The sequence below is a fragment of the Frieseomelitta varia genome, unplaced genomic scaffold (assembly GCF_011392965.1).
Source record: "Frieseomelitta varia isolate USP_RPSP 00005682 unplaced genomic scaffold, Fvar_1.2 scaffold_495, whole genome shotgun sequence".
In the NCBI taxonomy this organism is placed as follows: domain Eukaryota; kingdom Metazoa; phylum Arthropoda; class Insecta; order Hymenoptera; family Apidae; genus Frieseomelitta; species Frieseomelitta varia.
In genome coordinates, this window is record NW_025110251.1 from 602,636 (window position 1) to 629,008 (window position 26,373).

The 26,373-nt window shown below is 48.5% G+C and overlaps 1 protein-coding gene across 6 annotated transcripts in view; it reads right to left on the minus strand.

Moving 5' to 3' along the window:
- Positions 1-26,373, minus strand: part of LOC122533110 (ankyrin repeat domain-containing protein SOWAHB) — a 134,263-nt gene that overhangs the window by 105,174 nt on the left and 2,716 nt on the right. For 5 of the 6 annotated variants that reach the window (XR_006307647.1, XM_043662502.1, XM_043662500.1 and 2 more), the window contains exons 5-7: positions 25,359-25,508; positions 11,711-11,746; positions 11,290-11,394 (exon numbers count right to left, since the gene is read on the minus strand). Coding sequence is in view for 5 of the 6 variants with exons in the window: in XM_043662502.1 (XP_043518437.1) it covers positions 11,290-11,394; positions 11,711-11,746; positions 25,359-25,508 (291 nt within the window). In the remaining variant the exon portion in view is untranslated. The remainder of the gene's footprint in view (positions 1-11,289; positions 11,395-11,710; positions 11,747-25,358; positions 25,509-26,373) is intronic. The other variant, XM_043662503.1, reaches the window with a different exon arrangement.

The following is a 26,373-nucleotide window of genomic DNA, read 5'->3' on the forward strand; positions in this document are numbered from 1 at the left end:
AGACGACGGGACATTCCGTCCGCCAGGTAAAGCTTCGAAGCCATTACCGGCGAAAGTATCGGTTTCAAGTAAGCTTTCAAGCCCAAGATTCGGCAGGATTAGCTGGCTCGTTTCACGGTAGTAGTTTTTCGCGTGAATCGCTGAGAAAATTCGTGAAATCGAGCCGTTTGAGTTTCGAAGGCAGAAAGAAACCCCCCCCCAAAAAAACAAAAAAAACTGATACCGATCTTCGACCGAACGATCGTTTAACGACCACGTCGACCACTGGCGCCAGGTCGAGCAGTGGCGTCTTGCTGCTTGGCGCAACGAGGCCAGGAGGGCGCTAATAAATTTCCCCAAGTCGCTCCATTGTCCCATATATTTCACGTGCTGTTTTAAGCCCGCTACGTTCGCAACGAAAAAAAAAAAAAAGAAAATATTAGCAGTAAATTTCACGTCGTACTTCGTTTTCTGCCTTTTCGAGTCTCTTTCCGCGTTTTCAACGTTTGCGTTCGAGCAGCCTGCATCGAAAGATTCATTACGATTCATTAGATACGTACAATTTATTCTTATTCTCCGGTGGTAGAAGAACGGTCGTACGCGCGTCGATTACATCGTCTCCCTCGCGCGAACAAGCCCATATCGACTAATTGCTGCTAATCCACTCTTTAAAAGGGCCAATTAAGGGATAAATCACGCGGAATGTTGGTCCTGTGGTTAGATGAAATCAAGCGACGATAATCCTCCATTTACAATCGCTCGCTTTATGACCAAGCTCCATTTACAAATTGAAAGCATCCCGCCAACTGCAGGGAAACAATTTGCAAATCCTTCCATGGGATTTTTCGCATCTACGTATGTACAGATTCAGATTCGTTTCAAAGGCGTCAAAGGGAATCGCACAACGTTCAAGACACACGGGCGGGAGAAACCGAGGATTAACAAGATTAACAAGAGTGAAAGAAGTTCAAAAGATCCAAAGAACGAAAGTGAGTAAATAAAGCGTGGCCTGAGAAACTTCTTTCTAGCTGTGTGTGTGTGCGCGTGTGCCCAGTATCTACTTGCAATCTCAGGAGACGAAAAACAAAGATGGCCGCGTTTGTTACTCGCATTAACTGTTACACGGTCCCGGTGAAGCAGCTCTCGGCATTCTTCTTTTTACCTGCGCGCAATCGTCCCTTATACACTCCGGCGTACTCTAGCTTCTGAGCGGAAGTGGGCCCCGAGTGAACCGAAGAGAACGGTTCGGGACAGGTTATGGTCTCTCCCCGAGTATAAGAGCGGCTCGTTAACGTAAGACAACCGGGGCCGATAGCGATCGGTTAATCTAGCAACCGAGCAAGCCGGAGGAGTCTAGCCTGTTTTTGTCTCTCTGGCAGACGCTTCGTGAGCAGATTATCCGTTCTGGCATTCGAACAGGAGCGCATATATTCGGGACAATTAGAGACAGTCAGGACACCGAGCGAGTGTACCGAGTAATTCGGTCGTCTCGTGGGTCAAACGCCGTACGACGGTCGGCTCACCGTGATTATCCGCCGTGACGCTGGTTAATTACGCTTCGACGTAGCCGAAGGCTCGGCTGGAAAAAAATGAAACTGCTTGATTAATCGCTCGACACGCTTCTGACTCGGTTAATTCGCGGTTGTAATTACCAGCGAGTTCGACCTTTCAGCGAGTTGGTCGAATGCCTCGAGAACGCATTGCACACTGTTGTGACGAGTGCTGCCTGCTTATGGCTTCATCATGTCAGTGTTGCGAGTATATTGTAAAATCGAGCCAACCGCTCGATTTAAGGAGGATCGTTCTTGGAAACGTTCCCGTTAAAATCTGTCGTCGACTAGCCATTACGTCGAACAAATGCCTCGTTTGAAAGCCGATAAAAATCGCAAGCTGAGGAGGCAACCAACACGTAATAATCGCCTGTTAACCCGGTGTAACGTGCCAATCTCCACCTATTTCAATCCTTATCCGCAAATATCGTCGGAATCTTTCGTCAGCTAACGTTAACCCTTTCTACTACGACGACTCTATTACGTCAAATTAACGGCGACTAAAATTGTCCTTAAACGCATCAATTCATAACATGGACTGGTATGGAATCTACAAGGAATACCATCAAATGGTTATAAAAAGTTTTTCGATCATGGAAAAAATTATGTTTGAATTTAAATTTAATTCAAAATTATATTTTGACGTTTTGTTTGAAAAAAAAAGAGGGACTCATCCATTGTATTTTCCTGTCTTTCCTCAGCCATTTGTCACATTATATTCAGTAATTTTTATTTGAGACATTGTCAATGCGAAACAAGCTGCAATCTTTTTTTATTTTCGTTAAGGAAAAAATGCAACACAAATAAAAAAAAAAAATGATATGTACTGTATATGGAGAGTATACCCGCGAGCGAACGTATGTGTCAAAATTGGCAAAATTGGTAAAACTTGTTAATTATTCCGTGCAGCTCGCGTGGCTTGTGTATACACACGCGATAAGAAAATGGCCCGAGCCAATTTCAGACGTGTAATTAGCGTCTAAACTCGATTTAGCTCGGCGACGAGGCACCGGCGATACACGCCGGCGATCCGATCTTAAGGCTGCCGGTACAAACGACAAAAACCGCCGACGCTGACACTGAAATATCAACCGGCGGCCGGCGAATTCATCAGTTGAGGCGGTGCCATCCTCGGCTTTCCTCGCGAGCCACGCCATCATATATGCGAGGATCACGAGTAGAACCAACCGCGGAATTCGTGAATGGGCGAACACGCGTGCGCTTGCAGCTAGAACTGGCTGCAACAATGACTCGTGGAAAATTTCTCTTTTGCCTCGCGGTCGTATTCAGCCGCGACGTCCACTGTCTACGAGCAGCCGTGATTAATGGAGCTTCCACGAGAAATACTTTATGTCTGGTAGAGCGGCGTAAGTATTTCACCGACGAAACACGTTGGAACGACAAATTTTCAAGAATCCCGATACTCTTTTCCAGGAATAAGTACCGTTTCTTTCTCTCTGAAACGAGGGATTTTACGAACGAAAAGAAAGAAAAAGAAAAAGAATCTTTGCGCAACGATTGCATCGCAGGGAAAGCAGAGAGAGAGAGAGAGAGGAGCGAAATCGCGAGGAGCCATCTTGGCGACGGCGATGAAAATGGCAGATTCGACGACGAGAGGAGAGGCCTGGAAAGGGAGAGAGGTCGTTTTCGACGGGGCGCTCCGCATCCTCGATCGCGTCGAACAGCGGAGCGCGTCTGTGGCTCGGACGGGCGTAGCGTGTACAAACTACAAACAATGGCTTTGTTTCCACGCGAAAAACGTGATACAACTGTAAAGTAACAAATATCTCGGCGTAGATCGACACGCGATCCCGTCCGCCGCTTGCCGCGCACCGACGTTTCTTACACGTACAACACTGGCCAAGAGCGTTCCCGTGTGCACGCAGCCCGCCTTGCGTAGATCCCACGTTTACGTACTTACGTAGCTTATGAAACGAACCAAGCCAACAAGCCAACCGGGCTTCTCTTTCTGGGCTAGACGGTGTGTGCACACGGTGGCTGGCTGGCTGTGTCGTTTCTTTACGAATTCAACGAGACGGGGAGACGACGACACACGACGCTGGGATCGGCGTTACGTATTTACTTGCGCGACTGAATCACCATAATGAGCTCCGCCCGGTGCTAATTGCACTCTCCGTTTTCTCATGCGCTGTCCGTGTAATTTCGCGTCCGTGTTACTACGTGCTTCCGTTCGCCTTACGTTTTGCGGAAGAAAATATCGGATCAGGCCGCGACGAATCACAACGCGCGAAGTACATCTGTGTACTTGCAGAGGGAACAACGACGAGTTTGCCAGTTTCCGTGCGGACGCGTTTTTTCGAGCCGTTCCCGCGTCAATCGCAAAGTGACCAAAGCTATGCGTGACCAGGGTAGGCGAAAGCGGTGGCGCAGGAAAGGGACAACACGCTCGATAATCCGACGTTACATGCAAGGATAATTATCGGAGTACGGGTTACACACGTATTTTATGAATTTTAAAAGTGCACAGCTGTTGTCACGCATCGACTATGGAAGAAGGAGTAGCAGAGGGTCTCCGGGGCCAGAGGTTTCTCCTCGGTGCTTCTCGCATTTGCAGGTCGTTTGTTTGACATCGCGTCGACTAACTGATATACAACGTAACGAAGAAGGGTAGAAGCGGGGCCAAGGGTTGGCACTAGTGGTTGGCTTAAGTGGCTATGGATTCCTTCGTACGTATCGCCGTGCTCGAGAAACCGACCGAGCTTCCGAACGGAAAGGGCGTACCGGATGTTTCAGCTCGCCACTTTAGGGACATGTGGCCGGACAGATAGCCATCGATCTTCGAAGCTAATTAGCGGTGCACAGTGCGAACAAGCAGTCACCGACTCCATCGGGCCACGATATACACGTAAACGCGTGTATTCCATACGACGGTCTACGCCCTTCTGCAATTCGTCTTTTTTCTTTTTCTTTTTTTTTTTTTCTTTTTTAATCCCCTCCCCCCTCTTTCATCCCTCGTGCTCTTGCACTTACTCCTCGAGACTCGGGTTTCTCGGGTCTCGTCTTCTTACTCTGAAGAGAAAGTACGTTCCTTGAGAGAGAGAAAAAGAGAGCGCCCCGGTCGCGGCCACGAGACGATCTACGACCGGCCGTCACGAACGATTTCGCGACCAGATACCGGGACGACGTTTCGTCGTTCCTCGTTATTACTCGCATAATTTCTCCGAACCTCGCTCAAGGCGCGGCGAAATTACGTATAAACGAGGATCGACCGACTTCGGGGACGTGTGCGTGCAGTGGCCATCCACATGTACACGTGCACCCTTTATCACGTGCACCGCGTGGCATTAATCACGAGGAACGAAACAGATCTGTCACTGGCGCATGCCAACGAAATTCGGGGAATTCTTTCGCGAAACAACGAGGAGCTTCCTGCTCCCACGGCTGACACGCTAATTCGCGATATGTATTACTTTCCGCACAAGTTGATTACGGTGGATTAACGAGTCGTGGACTGTCGGGTCCGTTTCCGAGAATAACAGCGACGCGTTGCAAAATGCACGAGTTCCGTTCGTTCCACGATACGTAACATTTACTCAAATCACGCTGCTGGATTCCGTGGAACCGAAAACACTTTGTAACTCTGAAGAATTGTTAATTAGAGTTTAGAACAGATTGCACTTACAGAATTAAGAGTTCACCTGCTTATATCTTAACATGTTAAGCACCCAACGAGAATCGAATGAGTTTCCAGCGAAGCTTACATTCAAGTATCACAGTGTGATAGATTAGCAGTATATGTGTATTATGATTAATATAATATTATAATTAATCTACTTGCCGTTATACTACAATCATGATTATTTAAAATCAATTTCTTTTTCAGTTCTTTTTAGTCGGTTATTTTAGCAATTGCAAAAGCAACTGTCACTGAAAAAATTCGGGCAACAGAGAAATCTGAGATGCTGCGTTGTCGAACTCTCAATTGACATTGATATTTGTGCTCGTCAACTCAAGAGTGGTACAGACGTCAGTTTGATCTGTTAGTTTCTGTGATTTCTCTATCCTCAAAATATTTGTTAGACAGTGTAAAATTTTTGTAAATTACTTGTGAAATCCTGCATAACTGAATGGAGAAAAGCGCTATTTACTCAGATCTAGGTGTCAAGTTCTGGCAAACTGGAAAAAGGGGCAAGAATGAGAATTTCAGCCCTTGGTGAATAAGTTACCTTCGGAGAGAAAGTACAAGCACTGAGCCGACATCTGACAATACTTCCGAATATGAGAATTAAACGAGATTTCAGACGAAATGCATTAGCAACAATCGAGAAGGAAGCGAGTTTCAAAGGACGATTCCGCCAAACGAATTTTGGCTCGCATTCACGGCTCGTTGCGCGAGATCAGCTCGAGCCCCCGAAGCGAAGCAAACTCTTAACAAAGTGGCTAGACTAATTCTCCTCTCGAGTTTCATGGCCAACAACCATGGTTCTGACAGCCATTGTCTCCTCGACGATTTTTTTCTCTTTTTTTTTCGGAAAGGTCAAGTCGAGTAGTCGATTACGAGAACCGCGCGCGCAAGTTACACGCGAGAAACCGAGCGGAACCAGAGTAGCGAAGCGTCAGAGGACCAGAGGACTTCGGAGCGAAACGAAACGTGAAACTCTAGAAGACTGTATGTATTAGAGCGAAGAGAAGAGAAAGGCGGGGCCCGAAAAAGCAAGTAGGAACACAGGCAGCGTCCGTGAGACGATGCCACGGAAAGATGACGCCTCGGTGGCGCCCCGATCTGCGACAATTCTCCCTGGTCCTCTGGCTTCGTGAAATCTCTCCCTGACTGATCGGCTATCGCGGTCCCAGCCGACTTCCTGTTCGACAGCGGTCGACTTTCTCTCGCTTGATCTACGACGTTCCAGAGCTGGAACAAAACAAGCGAAGGAATGAGCGAAAGACTTCAAGAGCCGAAGACTCTTGTTCCGAATCTGACTAATAGGCGTTTCAAACGATAACCAAGGCAAGACTAATTCGGAAGGCAGCCAAACGATCCCGCCCTAATTACTGACAGACCGAGCGTACGTAATAATCGTTCGGGCGCACCGAGCGCGGCTGAAAATATATTTCGCCACGAAGCTTCAAAGCGCAGGACGCACAAAGGGGCGACAGGTCGTTTGGCGAGCCTCCGCCGGAGGATAAATGATCACCGCGAGCTGAATTCGAGCTGGACGACCAGGCTCTTGGCCCTCATTCTCGGCCTACGTTTTCGCGCTAGTACCGCGTCTACGTATGCCTCTGCGTATCTCTTCGTCTGCTCGCGAACCATCCTCCAATGTAATAAGAACGCAAGTTTGCCGAGTGAAACGAGACGCCTATAAATAGAGGTTCTCGTTCTGCGCGAGGTTCCAGTTGGAAAACAGAAAGAGAATAGCCAGTTTGCAGGGACAGAGAGTGCAAGGGACGAGCCAACGTGCGGGATAAGAAGAGGCGGAAGAAGGAACGGTTAATTTGTTGTGTATCAGCGGCAGCAGCACCGGCAGCTACGAACGAACCGTGCGCTGTGCTGCGCCTGCCTGAGAAAATAACTAGAGATAATTACACGCATAAATCAAATTGTTAATATTCGGGGGCGTAGGTAGGTAGGTAGGTAGGTAGGTAGGTAGGTGGTGCAGCAGGTAGATATATATACGTTGTCTCTGTCTCTGTGGAAGCGCCTTGGTACGCGTTCTTCGGTCGTAACGAGAAGAAGAAAGGTCGGTCGCGAGGGTAGGAAAGGTAGGAAAGGTAGAGGCCCGAAGAGGAAAAGAGAGTAATATCTTACCGGGACCGGGCTCCGAGAGAGAAACGGAGAACGAAATAATGCCAATTCTGGATCGATAGATCATTCGTGGCCGTTGGATACGCCTCCTTGTTAGCCAGGGTTTACTTAGTTCTGCGACGCTGCCAGGACGTGCGTTACGCCCGCTAATAGCCCACCGGTAACGAACTACCGTCGACGGTATTTCTCGACGACCTTTTAAGCGAAAATGAACGCGTCTCTCCTCTCACACCACCGAGAGGGTCTCTTATCGATCATTCCGGTTCGAGTCGTTGAGAAAAAGGATCGCTCTTGCCTCTGGAAACGAATTCCTTGCCGCGTGTTTCTCTCCTCCACCGATGATATACCGTGGGTTCTCGCGAGCGAGCGCGCGCGTCAGTATCGGTCAATGCAATGTTCAACCGTAGAACGCCTGATTGCATGTATGTATACACGTCGCGACAGTAGTGGACAGTTTTGCACAAGACAGGATTAAACGATGTCGTTTGTCCAATGATTAGTCTCTCTTCTTCTACCTCTCTCTCTCTCACCCCCTTTATCAGCATTCTCTGCTGATGAGAATCGACGAGTTCGACGATCGCGGTTCCTGGCAATTTAATTACGCCACGTACGTGTTTCCGTACGTGCTTCTCTCGGCCTGTATTGGCAACAGGTATCTCGAAGGGAGCGACGAGCTCCGTAAAAAGAAAAAAAAAAAAAAGAAAAAGAAAGAACGCACAGTGGCGTTGAAACACTCATAACAGGTGGACCGATGGCCGAGGCTGGAGATGCATCTTCGAGGTGGGCGGTCCCACACTCCTTAAATCAGCCTGCAGCCACCATAACATTAAGCTTGCCTCTCACGGTGCCCACAGTCTTCCCGACCTGCCGTTTATTTGTTTGCTTAGAGCGAGTAATTAGAATCCGATACAAATGGTTATTATTTATCGACCGGCGGAGGCGTGGGGGCAGCGAATGCACGAGCAGATACGAGGGAACACCTTCTGATTGCCTGGCGTTATTAAACCAACCGATACCAGCTGATAAATACGGATACAGACGGATATGTTGAAGCCGCGCGTCCGCTTATTCGCCGACGAATAATAATATAAGCGTTCCGATCGTTCCTAACTCAGCTTTTTCGCTCGAATTTTTCCTCGTTCGTTCGTTTTCCACGCCGACTTTCTTCGCTTCCACCTTGCGCGCGCCTCTGCGAATTTGAAAGTTGAGAAACGTGGAAAGCGAAACGAGCGACGATATTTAAGGAGACGTGAATGGCGAACGGGTTAGCACGTTGCACCTGTCGAAATGCGGCAAAAACGAAAACGCTAACGATTCCACGGAATCGGGTATAAACGGAGCAGCAGAGTGAAGCGTCGTGTCAGATCGACCTGCAGCCGTCCTGCATTGTGGGGGGACGCAGAAATCGAACGGGCGAATCTATCGCGATGCCAGACGCGTCCGTTAATAAAGTATAATGGGCACACGGTACCCGGACGGCGACGCACACCTGACCCAGCGAAATACAATGGCCGACTACGACGACGCTCGATGGCCACGTAGATCACGTAGGGTGCCACGTGTGCGTGTACAAACGACTCTTTAATATACGGGCCCGTAAACCAACCGCGAGAAAAGAAAGAAAGCTACGGTAGTTGGTGAACACAATCGCGCGATCGAATAAGCGCGAGAACAATCGAAACGAACGATCGACGACGCTCGATCCAATCGCCGATCGATGACTCGCCACGGATGACTCGACGAGAATACAGGTCGGTCGAGCGGTCGCGTTGAATTTTTTTTATCGGCCGTAGTCGAAACACGCGACTCGGTCCCGGTTGAAATTTGTACACACGAAACGTAACCGCGCGCGAAGGATACGAGTTAATTTTAACAAGGCATCGGCCCCCTCTCGATTATTCACCGACATCTTCGCGCCGCGACGAACCGTGAGACACGATTTTCCCGGTTCGGTTATCGGCTAATCGTCCGATTTATTTAGCCAGGGCAAAAATTCGACGGAAGGGGAGAGAAACGGTTGGAGCACGGTGCCGACGTTGATTAGCTTCCGTGTTGATTTAATTACCAGAGGGGGGAGTAATTGGAATGCCTACCGACGTTCCCCTTTCCACCCACAAACGTCACTCCCCATATCGTTTGCTTCACTTTGTCTCCCGCATCCTATCGCTCTCGCATTCGCTCCTTGCTTGATCGTTGCATATTCATATTCATATTCATATATATATATATATATACACATGCATACATACATACGTACGTACACATCCACGTGACGATCATTCGAGCGCCCATTCGAGAACAAATTTTTATATTAATCAAACGTCGAGGAAACAAACATTCTATTAATAAAAGAGTACAAAGGAACGACGCGATTTTCGAAGGACATGTAAATTTGGAATTGGGGAAAACGCGAGACGAAGGTACGATCTTCAGCAGGAAAAACATTTTTCCGCGCTTCGTTCGCGGGTGGTGGTGGATTCGCGAAAGCCATGGAAAAGCGATGGCGGGGGCCGCGTGATGGACGGGGCGCGTGTACGATGCCGCGCAGAAAAAGAGAAGGAGAGAGAACGAGAGCAGAGACGCGAAAAAGACAACAGAGAGGCCAGAGTTGGTTGCCAATTTCCGCGAGTGCGAGAGACTCGTCGCAAAAAGGGAGCCGTGTGTATGGTTACGTTCGTACGGCGGCCATAGGCGGGCGTATATCGCGGCGATGTTATCCGCAAACACGCGGGTTCGACCAATTTATCCCAAGGGATGAGGCGAACGTCGGGCCTGGACCGGGGTATGAGGCAACCTTGTCCAGCGGAATGAATTCAACACGCAGCCCCTGTGCGGTTCAGCCGCCTCCACCCCTTTCGCAGACCACCACCTCTACCAGGCCATCTCGTGCTACACCCCCACCTTTCCAACCGTTTCATCCCCTTGTTTCTTCCTCTTCCTTCCTCCATTCCTTCCTTCCTTCCTTCTTCTCCGCCTTTTCCATCGACGCTTGGCCGTGAACGGCCGTTAAGGCCGGTTCAAACTATTCAGGCCAGAAAACGACGCTTGTTAACAGGAACGACAACGTCTCGCGGTGAATAGTTTTTATCGCTTTAGGTCTAGTGCCGCCACGATCATCCACGACCACGACTTCGTACACGATAGTCGTTTTAGCTTAATTAACCGTTTCGAAGAAAGCGCGGACGCGTAGAATGCGATTGACACGGTTTCCATGCTCGATGCTTTTCGCTCCCCGAGCTGGTACATGCTGAATTTTCTGTTCTCCAGGGAGGAGAGAGAGTAGAAAGTTTGCGAGACCGCGAGGCACAAACTAAATACTTTGCTCACTCTTCTCACCCACTCGTGGTGTCTTTGATTCTGAACGACTGCGCGTACGGTATTGGATAATTGGAATCGATAGTGTGAGTAATCCTTAACTCGTTCCCTATCGGACATTGGTGATCCGCTCCACATATTGGCGGTTTGGTATACACCGGCTGCCTGATTGCCACGAGGGCTCTTAGATTTATTGACCTGTCAATGGTGGCGCGCGAAAACGGCGAATTTACAACGCCGCAGGTGTTAAGTTCTGCCGTGCGTGTAATAACGGCCTGATCCCAGGCCTACGGTAAGCCACACCGTAATTATATTTCCGAACCTCTGGCCCGCCACCTTTGTCATTATCACCCGAGGCGGCCTGGCCGTAATTCAATGAGATCCATTGCGCGGACCGGCGCGCCCCTTTCTCTACGTGAACACCGTAAACACACCGCCCCAACAAATTGCTCGCGAATCTACAATTTTTTTTTAACCGATCGTCGTACACGCGATCGAAACTCCGGCTGACCCGGAGAAACCGTGGTAGAATCGCTTCGAGTAAGTTGGAAGAAATTTACAAGAGACGACTTTACAAAACAGCCTGTATCTTGGTACGACGTTACGAACGATCAAATATCAAGAAAAAAAAGGGGGAAAATATGCTCGAATTAAACAGCGTAAGTAAATTTGACATACCTTGAGTCGGGTGAGGCGAGGTTCTTCCGCAGCCAATTTCGCCAATGCCTGATAATCCCCTTGCGCCGCTCTGACCAACCACTCCCGTGACTTCCCGTCCAGTTGCTACTTCCCAAAGCAATAATTGCCTCAATTAACAGGGGTTACTCGCGATATCGAGCTGGCGAGCGATAACGGCCAACACGAACGGGACCGCGTCGAAGAGAGATCCACGGCGCGATTAGAAGGGGGAAATTTTAATTAAGATCTCGATACAGAGATCGCGTGCGTTTATCATTCGAACCGAACGTATCCTTCCTCTCTTTCTCTCTCCATATTACGTCTCTCTCTTTTCGAGCAGAACACGGTCCAAATTCTCGCTCGAGTTGGCCTCGCGTACGATAATCACGATCCACGGAAGACGATGCAACGATAAACTTACCGAGGCAACGGAAGCGCTGTCATCCTCGTCGGCGCCCTGCGGGGAAAAGAAGAAAATCAGTCAGTCGCTCGAGAAATCAACGTTACGCGGTACGTCACGCGCGATGGGCCGAACGCCGTGGATCGCCGTGAAACACACCACGAGGGAACCGGTCGTCGGCGCGCGCGATCGCTCTATATGGTCCTGCAGGACCATATACCTCCTCTCTCTCTCTCTCTCTCTCTTTTGCTTCGTCTTTCTCTTACGAACGTAAGGAGCTCGGGGAGAAGAAAATGCGTAAAAGCAGCAGGGAGCCGCGCGCACCACGAACGTGCCTCGGTCCATCAGATTGATATACGGATCCAATAATTGATTCTCTGACGCAAGACTGCAGGAGGCTGGACCAACTTACGCAATCCCTGTCGACCACCACCGGACCGTGGGCAAACGTTTCAGCCAGCCTACGGCTAACTTCATCTCTGTTTGCTGATAGAGACGAAGCGTGTCCTCCGTCAGGATCGCGAAACTGGGAGAGGGCTAATGCTTCGATAAATGTCTCAAAGCGATCGTCTGTCTGCCTTCTAAATCGTTCCACGACAGGGGAATGTAATTTCCTTCGAGCGACGCTTCGATACAGATTTCACCGTTGCTCTTCAGATTTCTTTGTAAATGAAAGTAATTGCTGGCAACTTTTCTTGCGAGTGGGGTACAGTCTTGCAAGCAACTGGTTGAACCGTGATCCTCTCTCGATTTATGCGACACTTTTCGCAACGAACGACCACACCTAGGTCCGCGAGGCGAACTCGAAAGGAAGCCTCGCTGGGAAGAGACGGAAGATTGAGACGATTGAACCGAGAAAGAAAACGAAGGCGAAGAAGGAAGAGGAGGCAGCGAGGAGCGGAGGCTCGCTGATCTCCGAGAACGCTAAACGACTACTCATCCCTGTTAAACTGTTTGTATTTTCACTCGTCACGGCTGCGTCGTCCGTTCGAGGTGCTCACATCGACACTCGTATCCGAATCAATGGTGACTCCTCGTAAATTACTTTGAACGAAGGGAAGGGGAGGAGAACGGGCGGGGAACTCGGGCCGAATTCGGCCGAGTCATCATTAGCCAGGTCCGATATATCTCTATCGATTGACACCAACCGCCTCGCGTGTCCTTAAGTGAAATCGTGATTCGAGAGGGCGATTCGAAAGGTGCTGGTCGCGAGGGCTTAAGAAGAAGCCTGACCGGCATAGCGCGCGCATTCCACGCTTAATTTAATTTCGCGGGCTAATCCCAGCGCGGTCTCGCAATGCTCCTCTCGCAGTATGCAAATTCGCCTCGGTCGTTTCGAGTCTCTGACAATCTCTTCGTCGTAACGCGTGTCATCGAGCGATATTTCCTCCTCGCGTCTTCGCTCGTCTTTCCCTCGCAGAATGAATCGCAGGACGAATGAGAACCGCTGACCCCCCGTCGCGTCAGGTGGTGCAGCCAGCTACGTTCCCAGCTTTCGTGTGCTCTCTCTCTCTCTCTCTCTCTCTCTCTCTCTCTCTCTCTCTCTCTCTCTTTCACTCTCCCGGCAGAGAGTTGTCCGTCGTGCAAATGCATCGGTCCACACGATGGATGGCGAGGGGGGAGAGAGAGGATAGTCTTTATTATATGGACGTGCCCTCCAACGTTATCCTCCATCAGTGATTCGACAATCGTATTTTCAATAAGCGGTTGTTATTGCCCGGTCTGTTTAACAATAATCGCGCGAACGCGGGGCCCCGCGAACGAATTCGATTGGCTTCTGACAGGCCGTTCGGCTCGCGACGTACGAGAGATCTCGCCGAGAGATTACGAACCAACGACAACTTGTCCAGAAACTTGTCCGCGTTGGGACGTTCGGAACGCTCACTCGGTTTCTGATAAGTGGAACACCTCTCGCCGATGCACCGGTTTAAAAAGAAGAACCGGGACGTTAAGATCCTTGTCACTCTCGGTAGGTTTTATTGATTTTCCAACGATCCTCGACGCTCGACGAGATTCGCCGACAGGGGACACTTGTTTCCCTCGGCGTATCTCCGTTCGGAAATATGCAAATGGTCCTTGTGTTCCGTGTTGGCGCGACGACGAACGCAAGACATCGGACGGACGAACGAGTCTCGCCGATGCCGCGAGAACCACCACTGTAATGGGGTGGTTATCAGATAAGCTTACAGACGGGCGGTAATCGTAATAGCATCGCTACGATCGCTCCTCTGATTCATCGTTGCCAGCTCGAGAGATGGAGAGAACCGGGACGAGACGCGCCGGTATAGAAGGATAGGCAGAAAAGGAGAGAGAATAGAGGCAAGACACAGATCTATCCTCATCGGTGCCTGGATCCGTCAGCGAGTCATTGTTTCTCCTGTAATTAATATTTTAATTGAGATCACCGAGAATTAATTAATGCAACGGCGTCGTTATAACCCTCCGTCTGGGCTGTTCGTTTAATCGATCGTAACACGGCGCCTGTCAGAGCTGTACAGCTCGTTCCACGAATTTCGTCGACTATCGCGACTTCACGCTGCGCGTAGACGCCCCTCAGATATTATCTCGGGGCTAATTTTTTACTCGCCGTTATTTATACAACCGTTACGATTACGCGAGCAGCCGAGCAACGAGTAATTTAAATTCCACCGCGGAGCTTTTTAATTCGCGCGGCAAATGCCCGTGCCACTCTGTACTTGGCTCTCCCATACACCGCAAGTATGCGGAACAATTTGACTCTCCGATCGGAGATACGTATGTATACGTACAAGAGCGTGTTACGAGTGATGGCTAACTTCTCGAGAGAGGATTCAGACACCTGCTTCAAACTTCTTCGCGCGACTAACTTTTTCTAAACTTAACCTCCTCGGAGATAGGTTCTTCGCTTTCTTCGCTTCGTCTCACGATTTACCCAACCCCTCTCTCTCTCTCTCTCTCTCTCTCTCACTGTGATCTTACCCACGTCGCAAGGGAGGAACGAGAGGAGAGGCGAACGACTGCAGAAACGAGTACAAAGGGAGAAATTTCGCGTGGCCATCGCGCCCTGTTAATGCAACCGTGCTGCGCTTACCGTCGACGTTGATTCCAAAACATCCTCTCTCCGTTCTAATTAAATTAAATACGGCTCTCCGGTTCATTTCGCCGGATAGCGAAACGCTGGCGCGGATACTCGAACCACTCGACCAACGGCGCACGTGCTGACGGCCCGCGTTCGCCGGTGCTCTTCTCTTTTCGGGACAATGAAAAGAACGGTGAAAGCCGCGTGGTACGTGAAAGCTGGAGAAAAAAAAAGGAGGAGAGAAATAAAAGCGGGGAGGGGCGGAGGGAAACTCGTGTGCGGTTGCTCTTCTGGGTGGAAACGTTTTAATAAACGGACGTGTGCTACCCCTCCGAGGGGGCGTATAAATATATTCGGTTGTTGGAGCGCGTGGAAGAAAACGTGGCGGAGAGGAGAGAAGAGGAGAGGAGAGGAAACAGAGAGGGTTGGATATCGGTGAAACGGCAAAAGGAGGCAGAAAGGGAAGAGCGGCGGCGGCGGTGGTGGTGACGGGTTGGGGCGGGATGGCGGAGGCAAAACATGTTGCGGCACGAGCTGCCTCAAGAGCACCGCAGAATTAGCTTTATTATAACCTGGGGGCCATCCATACATGCCTAACAGAGCACGAACATTCGCCGGCCAATAAGCCGAATGCTAACCAAACATTTTCGCGACTCGCCGCACCCTCGAATTTATCCCTGCTACACGACGGACGTAAAGCCACCGAACTCTCAGAGACGGGGCAAGGAGGATCGATTTCACGAATTAAAGCTGGATATCTATTTAATGCGCCCGTTAACGTATACGATCACCCTCGAACGATATTAATAAACTGTTTGCCGATACCCATTTGAAAGATTACTCACGATTTAGGTAATTATCGAGTATTGCGCAATGTTTCGTCCCATCTGTGTTCGAACGTTTTCCCTCCCGTTTCGTTCGACCGGAAAAACCTTTCTCTGTTTATTAAATTATCAAATCGACCACTCTGGATTCGTGTCGTTCGTTTCTATACCACGTATCAAGCTAATTGGCGTTTTAATTCGTCAATTGACTCTCGCTGTCCTCGGCAATTTTCTTCGAATCGAAGAAGAATAAAAATGTTAAAAATATACTACTTTCGACAAGTGATCGAATGAAATGTCGATCCTCACAGACTCCTGTCCCATATTAAGAACTTATACATTGTGTAAAACCGTCGAGGATGAATCAAGGACTATCAAATTGAAGGAAGATCCACGACGTAGTAAATGACTTCTATCAAGAAATTCCTTTTAGCGAAAAAAAAAAGAATGATTATACTGGCTCGATTAAGGACATAACAAAATAACTCATAAATACCTAACCAAAAAGACTAACCTGTCATAGCTCAATATATTCAATATGAATGCACTTTGAGTGATTCCATGGAATTATTACTGACATTCCAAAGCCTGAAGAGAACATTTCAATACTTGATGGACATAAATCTATAGTACAAAATATAAGTACCATACAAGTACCTAGCCGCTAATGATGCGACTTTAAATCTGCACAAAGAAAAAAAAAGAAAAAATCCAGAGTCAGTTGGTCAACTACCGCTCACAGAAAGATCCCACCCTTCCATATACCACAAAGCTCCTGCTAGATCATCCCCTAGTTCTCAACGTCCACGTTGCCCCATATCGGAAGCCTTTCGCCATGAATGCAGAAGCTCGGTCCTCCCTAACGAGCATCGTTAAGAGGAACTTTTCTAACGATCTGACGATGGACGAACGATTAGGCCCGGATTAGCGGAGCCGCGCGAGATCGATTATGCGACGCTGCGGATAACGTTGGCCTGATTTATTCCCCTAATGGGCGTTCGCGCATTCATTTCGTGGCCGTACGAGGCAATTCCACGGGGCTTCGTCGGATGGCGGCGGCCGTACTGCCGCTGACAGGAAAACTCTCGCTGGGTGATTCAGCGTTCCGTTCGGCGACGCCTCCCAACGACCACCATAATGCCTACACCTAGCCCCGATGCCCACCTACCTAACGCCATTTCCATCGGCCGCTATCGTCCGGGATCATAATCCAAGGTTTAGCCCGGAATCGGACGAAATCGCGCCGAAGTGCAGACCGCTGTTTGAATCGGACACGCGGAGTGGGTGAATCGCGCGACACCGCGCGTCTCCCTCCCTCCGTCGTAGGTACTGGCCTGCTGCTTTGTTCAGCGCCAGGCATCCCGTCCTCTAGCCCCGGCATTCGCCCCCATAAAGGGACAGACGGTAGAAGAGTTCTCTCGGCGGAAGAGCAAGTAACGAATTTTACGTCAAATGGACGAGAGGATACTTGCACAAGGACAAAGTTGAAGTTTGAGTATTTTCTCTATTCCGTTATCCAAACTTCCGTATTCCAAATGATTGGAGAACAAAAGTAGAGAAATCAGACGTCAACAGGAAACGAACACATTTTGAAATGTGGTGTATAAAGTACGAAAATTGCACTTCTCGATCGAAGACATTTAATTCGAATCAGTAGGTTCATTACCAAAAAAATGTCAACAACAAAGGGCTCGATCTTTGGGCCAGAGTAATTTTTCATATCGAAATACGAGGCGAGTGACTGCCGAGCACGTTCGACAAGGCAAACACCGAACGATTACACGACCGCAGAGAAATTCGGCATAGAGACGATTATTAGCTGGGCCAGCCAGCGCCGGGAGTAATTCATAACCGGTAGCTCGTATTTTCGCGAAGCAGCACGTCGAATTTGGTCCGGATAGAGAACATGGAGCATCGACGCTGCTCCGCACCTCCCATCCTCCGGCTGGCCTCCGGTTGACAGGATTATATTCGTACGTACCAATCGTGTCCCTCGGTGTAGCTCGGTGCCGCAATACGCGTCGCGCGATCATATTCCCGTCGACTAATAAATTTACCATGGTGCTCGAGCGCACAGCTATCGTACGAATGTCGTCGGTCGATTGCTCTGCCGGCAGTGTCACTGTTTCGAGGACCTTCTACAAATGCTAATCGACGCGAATCTACCACGTACGGCGAGTGAGTAACACTGTCAAGCAGTATGATGATCGCGATTGTCACGTCAAGATTGTCCGAAATTCTCACCTCGAGTCTTTGTTAATCATCCTTAACGCGTTCATTCATGAATCTCTCGCCCTCGTGGGTTACGAGGGAACCCACTAATGAAAGAAACGACGTAAGCTCACGACAATCGGGCTTAACCATCCTCGAGCGTAGTTTCGTCCTCCTAACGAGTTTATCGCATCCTCTTTAACGTTATTAACACGGGCTAACGAACTGGAAGTGCCGAGTCACCGCCAGGTTCTCTCTCGGCCAAACGCGGTGTCACGGTTCCACCAGGTACACGCGTACACACCTGTGCATGTGCCCGTATCTACCTACCTACCTACCTACCTACCTACCTACCTATCTACCTGTGTACGTATGCAAGTCCGTACACACACGGGCCTGTAAGTGCAGGGCGAGAGCAGGCGCTCGACGGGACAGGTTACGTGTATAAGGTGGGATAAAGGTACGTATAGGTAGAGAGGTCGGCCTGTCTGTGCGGCCCTGATACCCCAGTCTCTGGGCTAATTCCGAGGTGTAATCTGCGGGTACCATCTCAATGGATTAGCATATAGATAGCGAGGTGGGCTGACCGTATATATACGCGGCTAGACCACGTCGGGGGGACGCGGCCATGTCCGTTTTGGTCTCGTGTCCTCCGGACGTAAGGGGGTCATCAGCTGGTGCTGCGCTGCAACACCCCCGCAATTGCAACGAACGAACCCCGAGCGTCTCTGGTAACACTGAACTGTCGTGACCCGACCGTTGCTAATTATCGAAACAGTAGATCAATCGTCGCGTCTAATGAACCGTTTCCTCTGACCGTGTCCGGCGTGCTTGATTCATCGGTCTGGGATACCAGTCATAAAGGAACGCTATATTCGACACGATCTCTTACTACGACGGGTCTCCTCGAGAAATCAACTCGAGAGTTTGAGTACTTGAGAGGATTCTGACGGCGGAAGAGCGGCGCAAAAAACGACGGAGATACGGTCGTGCGTATTGTTTCCAGAGAAGAGAAGAGAAGAGTAGTGTCTGAAGCGAGGGGAAAGAGAAGGGAAAAGAGTACACTACACTGGCACGAAGTGTGACCGACATGAATGGCAGTTTGCCATTGGCAGCGGCCACGTGGGGAGGAGTAGACAAGGACGAGGACCGAATAGTCCGCTGGAGGTGATTCGGTCGCGAGGTAATTTGTGCTCACAGCGGGGCTGAGCAAACATGCGCAACAGGGGTGCCTCGAAAAATTAAATAACTCGATGACTGGTCACATTCTCCGACACGCGGCGTACACAGCGACCAAGGAGGACGTGCACACGTACATGCACACTCTCGACCCCCTCTCCCCGCCAGTTCGAAGATGACCGCGAGAATGGCGCCTTGGTTGAATGACGTGGCCCTCTTCCTCTCGTTCTTCCATTTCCTTCGAGCACGACCGAGCGATGCTGTACAGGGCTACGCCACGGTCGGATATCCCTGGGGAACGGCGTGGACCCGTTGGTCCATGGAAGCTAGGACAGGCTCCAGGACTCGGGCCCTCGGGCCCCGAGAAGCGAGCGCCGGCCTCCCGCGGACTTATGAATACAAATAGCCGCTCACTGCGCGACTCAGATTCCTGATAAGGTACACTCCTGGCTTACCGGTACCCACCGACTAGCATAAAGTACGAGCTTAGGTCCTCACGGTCACCGAGGCACCACCGTTTAACGGAAGATTATCCTCGCGACGAAGAAAGATTTGCATCGGACGATATCATCCTTGTATCGGTCGAAAGAAAGGGCCTATGGAATGTCGCGCAGATGACCTCGCGAGACTGGCCAAAGGGATCAGGGGTGGAGCCCGGCCTATCGGTTTCTCTACACGAACGGTGAAAGAGACATTATTAACCTTCCAAACAAATATGCCTCTTCCAGAGAACAAGGCGTTTAAGCGAGAACGCGATCGTATCCATCGATGTATATTCCAAGATAAAATAGACTGGGATAGCTGGTTTCGTAGACAGGGATTCTAAATAGAAATCGTAGACTCAAACGTAACGACAGTGCGATGGAAAATAATAAAGTAAGCTTACTGGAAGGGGAGATGGTTTGTTAACTCTTATTGGATTAAATTTGTTGATAAAACAATCTGGATAAGTCAATCCTAACATATTCTTCGATATTTTTCGATGGATGTACAAGGATACAATAAGAATTGGCAACGAACCGCCCTTCTTCCCTGCCGGCCGAGGAATGCATTTTACAGTGCCGATAACAAATTACGCGTCTTCATCCATGTTCTGCCTTCCAAGCAGAAAGGAATGCCATCGCTCGATCGGTCATTCCCCGGTTTCATCCGGTCGATCAGTAAGAAGATACCTACACTCCTGCCGTGCGTTTCAGGATTGGAGACAGTATCTGCCTCTATCTGCGGCTAATGTCGTGTAAGAACTACGCCTCCTTCGATCTACTGACAACCATTTGTTCAGGACACTCTTGACCGCGAGAGACGCGGCCTGACTCAAAACTCTCTAATGAATTTACAATGTACGTCTCTCCCTTGTCTCTGGTAAAAAAAAAGAGTAAACGACCAATTGTTATAACGTCTTGGACAAATTACCATACGCACAGTCACGAAACGAAACGCAACCATGATTTCTTTGCCTCTTCTTCTGCCGTTTCCCTTTGTGAGCTTCGTTTTTCTCTAGAATTCGTTTTGGTAGCTGCCACGTCGACCGAGCACAGATTCGTTCAATTTGTCAACGGAAGAATTCGTCGAGCGAACCGGTAGAAAGAGAGAAAAAAAAAAAAAAGAAACGATCCCCATCTCACAACCGGACCACCAAGAACGACGTGACCCGGAAGGGTGGAGACTCGTTCGCTATCGCGACAGTCACAATCAGTTTTCGACGCAATCTCTGACTGTCACTACGGGAGACGGACACCCGCCGACGAGGACACTTAACCTCGCGATGAACGACGGGCACGAAACGACGAGGAAATCAAGCGACTTCTTGGCACAGTTTCTTCTACCGTGGTATCTCTCGATCGAATAAAAAGCTAATAAAATTCTTCCGAGTTACTGCCGGATGTCTTTATTCGGGTCATACGGTACGAACAATGGCAAGGTTACTAGCTATTTTTCGTCGCCTCCCCATCGGCTATAAGGTATAGCTACCTTCGCACGAAGACGCAAAGAATTCCTTGTGAAAAGCGCGAGGGGTGGGACGATACGACCGTTAAGCAAATAAATTTAATGCGCTTGTAGAACGGCACCAATTTAAATGATAATGCGCGCTGTGTATGCTTCCAAGATTAACTCGTAATAGGCCGGAATAAATGTCGGCGGACCTGTTAGGCGTATCTAGCAGTGCTACATGGGGAACAGTAGGTGCTAACTACTCCTGTAGACAAGCTTGTTTATATTGGTGCGTCGTGTATCTCGGTAGCTACCGGTGAATTTGTCCCGTGCTCGATGGCGCCAAGCAGAAACTGGGTCGCGCATCATCGCGTCCCTCGATCTCTCGATATTCTCTTGGCCTAACGCCGATGAATTATTAGCCGGTAGAACTGCGTCTCCGCCGCGCACAGACTTGTAATTATCCGGACCGGACCGGTTATTAAATCGTACCGGTGTTTAATTATCGCGCAAACCAAGTCTAATTGCCAACGAATTAAATGTTAATGGAAGCAAGTTTCCTATTTAAAAATAAAGCGATCATTTGTCACCGAGGTTCGACTCGATTCGTTCAATTAAGTGAACAGGACACAAACCAATTTATTTTTGCACCGTATCAGTCTATCTGCGGCGTGTCAAGAACAAACGAACCATTAATAACGTCTCCTAAACTCGTACCAAAATCCGTCGAAAAAGCGACGAGAATAATTCGTCGGTGTAACAGTTTCCCCAATTTGACATCAACGTCAACGATCAGGTAAACTCCCATCTGCTCGCACTTCGCGTGTGTTATTGATTAAATAATTTTCGGAAGGAAGCACACCCTCGTAACTGAGTTAAAAAGCATCGCAAAGACGACGATAGCGAGCGAAAGGTCGAAGAGTCTTCGAACTATGAGGTAAGTTTGCCTCTGGGGATGTCTTGTCGGTGTTGTCGCGGATGGGATCATGCAAGCTGTGCTCTCCCTCCTCCCATCGACTCTCACCACCCGTTCTACGTCGGCGAACCTCTTTGCATATACATTCTGTAAGATTACTTTGTGCGGTTTACACCCTCGAACCCAGCAGCCACGGCGTAGCTGCTGCTCGTCCTTGAGCAGCCGTGCGCCGCGCGCGCCTCACCAGCCCTCAACGAGAGAGCTCGCTCCTTTTGCCAGGAGGCAAACTACCCTGCAAGTTTCACCTAGAGGGTCCTTAATGTATGCGGAACTATACGAGAGAAATTCTCCAAGTTCGGCATAGCCGTGTTAGGTACCTTTACGATGAGTATCTCCTAGCCTGGGTCTCGCTCTTTCTACCGACGCCAACAAAGGACCGACTACCGACAAGATTCGCTCATAGAAGAGGCGAACACGCGTGATCCTAATTAGAACGCGTCCTCCCCCGAAGTGTCGAAGTAAAAGCGGCTTTCTTGTTGAAGCGCGTTTTCGCGTGCCACGCTGCTGCTCTCTTCGAGTTCTCAAAAGCGCAAGTTCTGAAAAGAGGTGAGCGCGGAAAACCAGCGAAAAACAAACGACGTTTCTTCCTGTTTCCAAGGACGGCGAGATAGGCGTAGACGCGTAAAGTTTCCGTGCGGCGCGTTACAACGTTGTCGGGGATACAAGGGGGATAAGGTATTCCGTGAATGAAGGGTAAGAAATATACATACGATTACGAAAATTCTCACGAAGGTACAACTTTCAATAGTATTCTTTACCACCCACATTTTCAGCGAATTTACATAAAAACGAGCCAGGTCTTCGTAGCACCGAAGCCCGATGACTACGAATAACCGCATTAACTTCGCGGCACCGTTTTAATATTTCCTTCCTTTGGCGCGAACGGGAACTTACAAAACGCTTTAGCGACTCGGAAGTGAATTGTTCTGCTCCAAATTCGGCTTGACTCCATAGACCAGAGATAACGTTGGTCAGGAAATATTTCACGTCATTGAGCGATTAATAAAAGAATAAATAAACAAACAAATATACGATGCGTCAGTAAAAAATATAAACTAAACTAACTCGTACAACTAAAAATGAATATCGCTTTACAGTTAACAAGATGTGATAACTGTCGTTCCTATAAATATTTTAAAGTAATTAAAATGAAACGAACGTCGTTAACAAAGAACTGCAAATAATATAAATAATCAGATAATATTATAAAACGACAATGTAATATAATATCTCACGAAAATTGAATATTTTATCCCATAGACAAAACGCATGGCAGTCAAGGTGTTAATGCATCAATGCGTTTTCAAACATGTGAGAGCCCTCTCGATCACGATTCCCAGAGCTCTCCCTAATCGTCGACGTCACGGTGCCATAATCATTCGTCGACACGTAGCCACGGTTGAATTCAATGACCCATAACGAGGCTTTCGAAGAAAACACGAGGGAAAATTACGAGAAACGTGTTGATGCGACGACCGACTGGCAAACGACGCGGCACGCGACACAGCGCTAGACGAAGGGCTCATTAAGGATGCGAAGGGCGGAATACCGTGGTCATGCTGCATGATAATTACAGCAAAGAAAGCTTCGACCGGCCGGACGCTTTGCCTCTCTCTTTCGAGAGAGAGAGAGAGAGAGAGAGAGATAGCTCCCAAGAGATTACAGGATGTCCGGAGGCGAGAGGATTCTCTCGGCGTGTCCCGAAACCCTATCCACGCTCACGACTAATAAAAATTAACAACCCGGCTGGTTGGACGCGTACATGAAAGACGGACCGCCACAAATAGATGATGACAGCTGAATAATAAATAATTATCGTTGGCCCACGCGCCACCCGTGAGCTCCTTTGCGGCGAATGAAGTGTAGACGAATCCCGCCTTCCAAACGATTCGTATTTCCGGTTGACTTTACATCGCTCGCATTCACCTTAGGGAGAATATCGAATAATGTTTCTCACGAAGCCGAGAGATTTTTCACGTTCCTTCCGAAGGATGAACAACCCAGATACCGGAATTGTAGGCCACCCAGACAATATTCTATTGTTCGCAGAGCCTCCAGAATATACAATGAATATGAAAATTCTTGAGAATATGTAGGCGCGTCGAGGAAGGTACGTTTTCTTCACCGAGCGGCGAGTTGTGCATACAGCATGGCACAGCGTTGGAGCATAGCGAGCACGAATGGGGGCTCCTTCCGACTGCCGCTAAGGGTTCCACGTGGCCGGTCCTTTTAATCGTTCGGCACGATAAACATATCGAAATTATGATGGAGGATCGAGCGCGTAAAGGACGAGCGGTGGTGATCGTGCAAGCTTTGCGGCCGCGGCGGAAAGGATCCTCTCGTTCCCGCCGCGTCTGCCTCCTCCACTTTTAATTTTCAGGCGCGGCTAATTATGATTTACGGCAACATCGACGCAACATCCTGATCGGTACGCGAGATACCGCCCGCAGGATATTCAAATGCGATGAATATTGCTCGCCGCGATAAACGGCGCACGAACAGCGACAGACGAGATGAGAAAGAGAAAGAAAGAGGGGGAGCGAGAGGGCGAAGCTGCGGGAGAGCAGATAGAGAAAGACGCAAAGGACGCTGACTGGCGGGAGGTGCGCGCGTGTAAAGGATACGAGAAAAGGATTCTTAGTAGTCTATTCGGTATGCAAGATGAGCAGCCAGACCTGTACGCACCGCGTCCCTTCCTCGCCAAATAAAAGGAGAAAAAGGACGTGTGTATCCTTGCGTGTGGATTATTCGATATATCGAAAGCCGGCTGTCCGCCGACTGTACGTTCGCTTTTTCTCCAATAACTCAGTGTCAAACGCGAAACAAACTCGCAGATGGGTAGTTATGATTTGAAAGCGAAACGTTTAAAAACACCTCATGTTATTAACCGATCTTATCTCGAGGAAATAAAAGATACTTATTTATAACTGGGGAGCTGCTTGATACGTGTTCTCACATGAATTACATCCGCGTGAAGATCATAGTCAGATAATATAAGCTTTCTGTTAGAGCAAAATAATTTGTCGATATCTTATACGAGATGAGGGATATATCAGAGTAGCTACACGATTATGCCGTTTGTTGTACGTTTAATGACTGTTTCGAAGTGTGTGTGCGCGACACCGTCGAATAATTAGCTCCAAACGCCATGAGAATATATTTTATGAATGGATATCGATATCCATTATTCCCGTAATTACCATGCTTCGTTACTCTGTTCTTTATCTTTTAATACCTGCGCTATTTTTCTTATTCGCATGGCTCGCTTTGTTATCGCGATTAAACAGTTACTTGTATAGGTACCTTATAGCCATGACGTGCCTATACAATTTTTCAGCGATCAGAATGACTATAGAATACGTAATTCCGGGGAGAATAAATAGCGTAACTGCTATGCTATATGACGGTCGGAGTACAATACTCCGATGAGTGCTATTGATCGTCTTAAGAGGGAGAAAAGAAAAGAATTATTGAAAGAATGTCGATTACCTTGTCGGATCGCTTTTTAGTAGGTGTGATAGTGCCATTAGACCTGCCATGGAGATCGGTCTCGCTAGCCATCCGATTGAAACGTTGCATCCGCTCACGAAAGCTTAATTGCTCGGTTGAGCCTGGATTTGTCGCGACAGCCTCATCTTCCTGCATGTTTAATATCTCGAATTGTCAAGTCGCGGGGGATAGTTACGTGTACAACTACATCCAACTACTGATGAAAGGTGGAACCAACAACGAGACAGAAACATAACATAGAGAGGGTGCCAAAAACCGTGTGCTAAACGTACGAATACTAGACGTGACTAATACACATTGGAAAAGAGTGTCTATGCCATATACAGGTGTGCAAGAACCCCCGAAATATCGGGTCAGATCGGGAACACGAAATTTTTTCCGGATCGGGACGGATACCCGAAAATTTCGAGATTCACGAATTTATCGAGATTCTCGAAAGAATCGGGATTCCCGAAAGAGTTGGGATTTGGGAAAGGATTGGGAACAAGCTTAAATAATTCGTTAAAGCCCACGCCTTCAACTGTATCGAAAGGTCGTAGATCTAGAACCATCATTCGAGCAATTCCTTCTGTCATATCTTTTGGTTTAACAATCTTTCGCGTATCATTTTTGTACATGCGACAAATTTTATATCGATTCAGTTTCTTTTCTAGTACATATACTAATATTTGGATGCATATGCTTCAAATGGCGTAATAAACCAGTAGTATTTGCATACTTAGTTTTAAATTCATGGTGACAATGCGTGTATTCCGCCTTTGTATCATCTTTTTCTTGAAAATGTTCCCAAACAGAGCTTCTCTTCACCTTCTTTCTTTGCACAATATCTTCTGCACTACTTCCTGCTACCACAACTTTACTCTCACTATCACTCGACATTTTTTTTTAAAGATTTTTAATCTTTATTAAATTCACAGATTTTGAAATATACGTCTGAACTTCCCGAATTTCTCAGCGATACTGCTCAACAGCGTACATAATATCCAAGTACTAA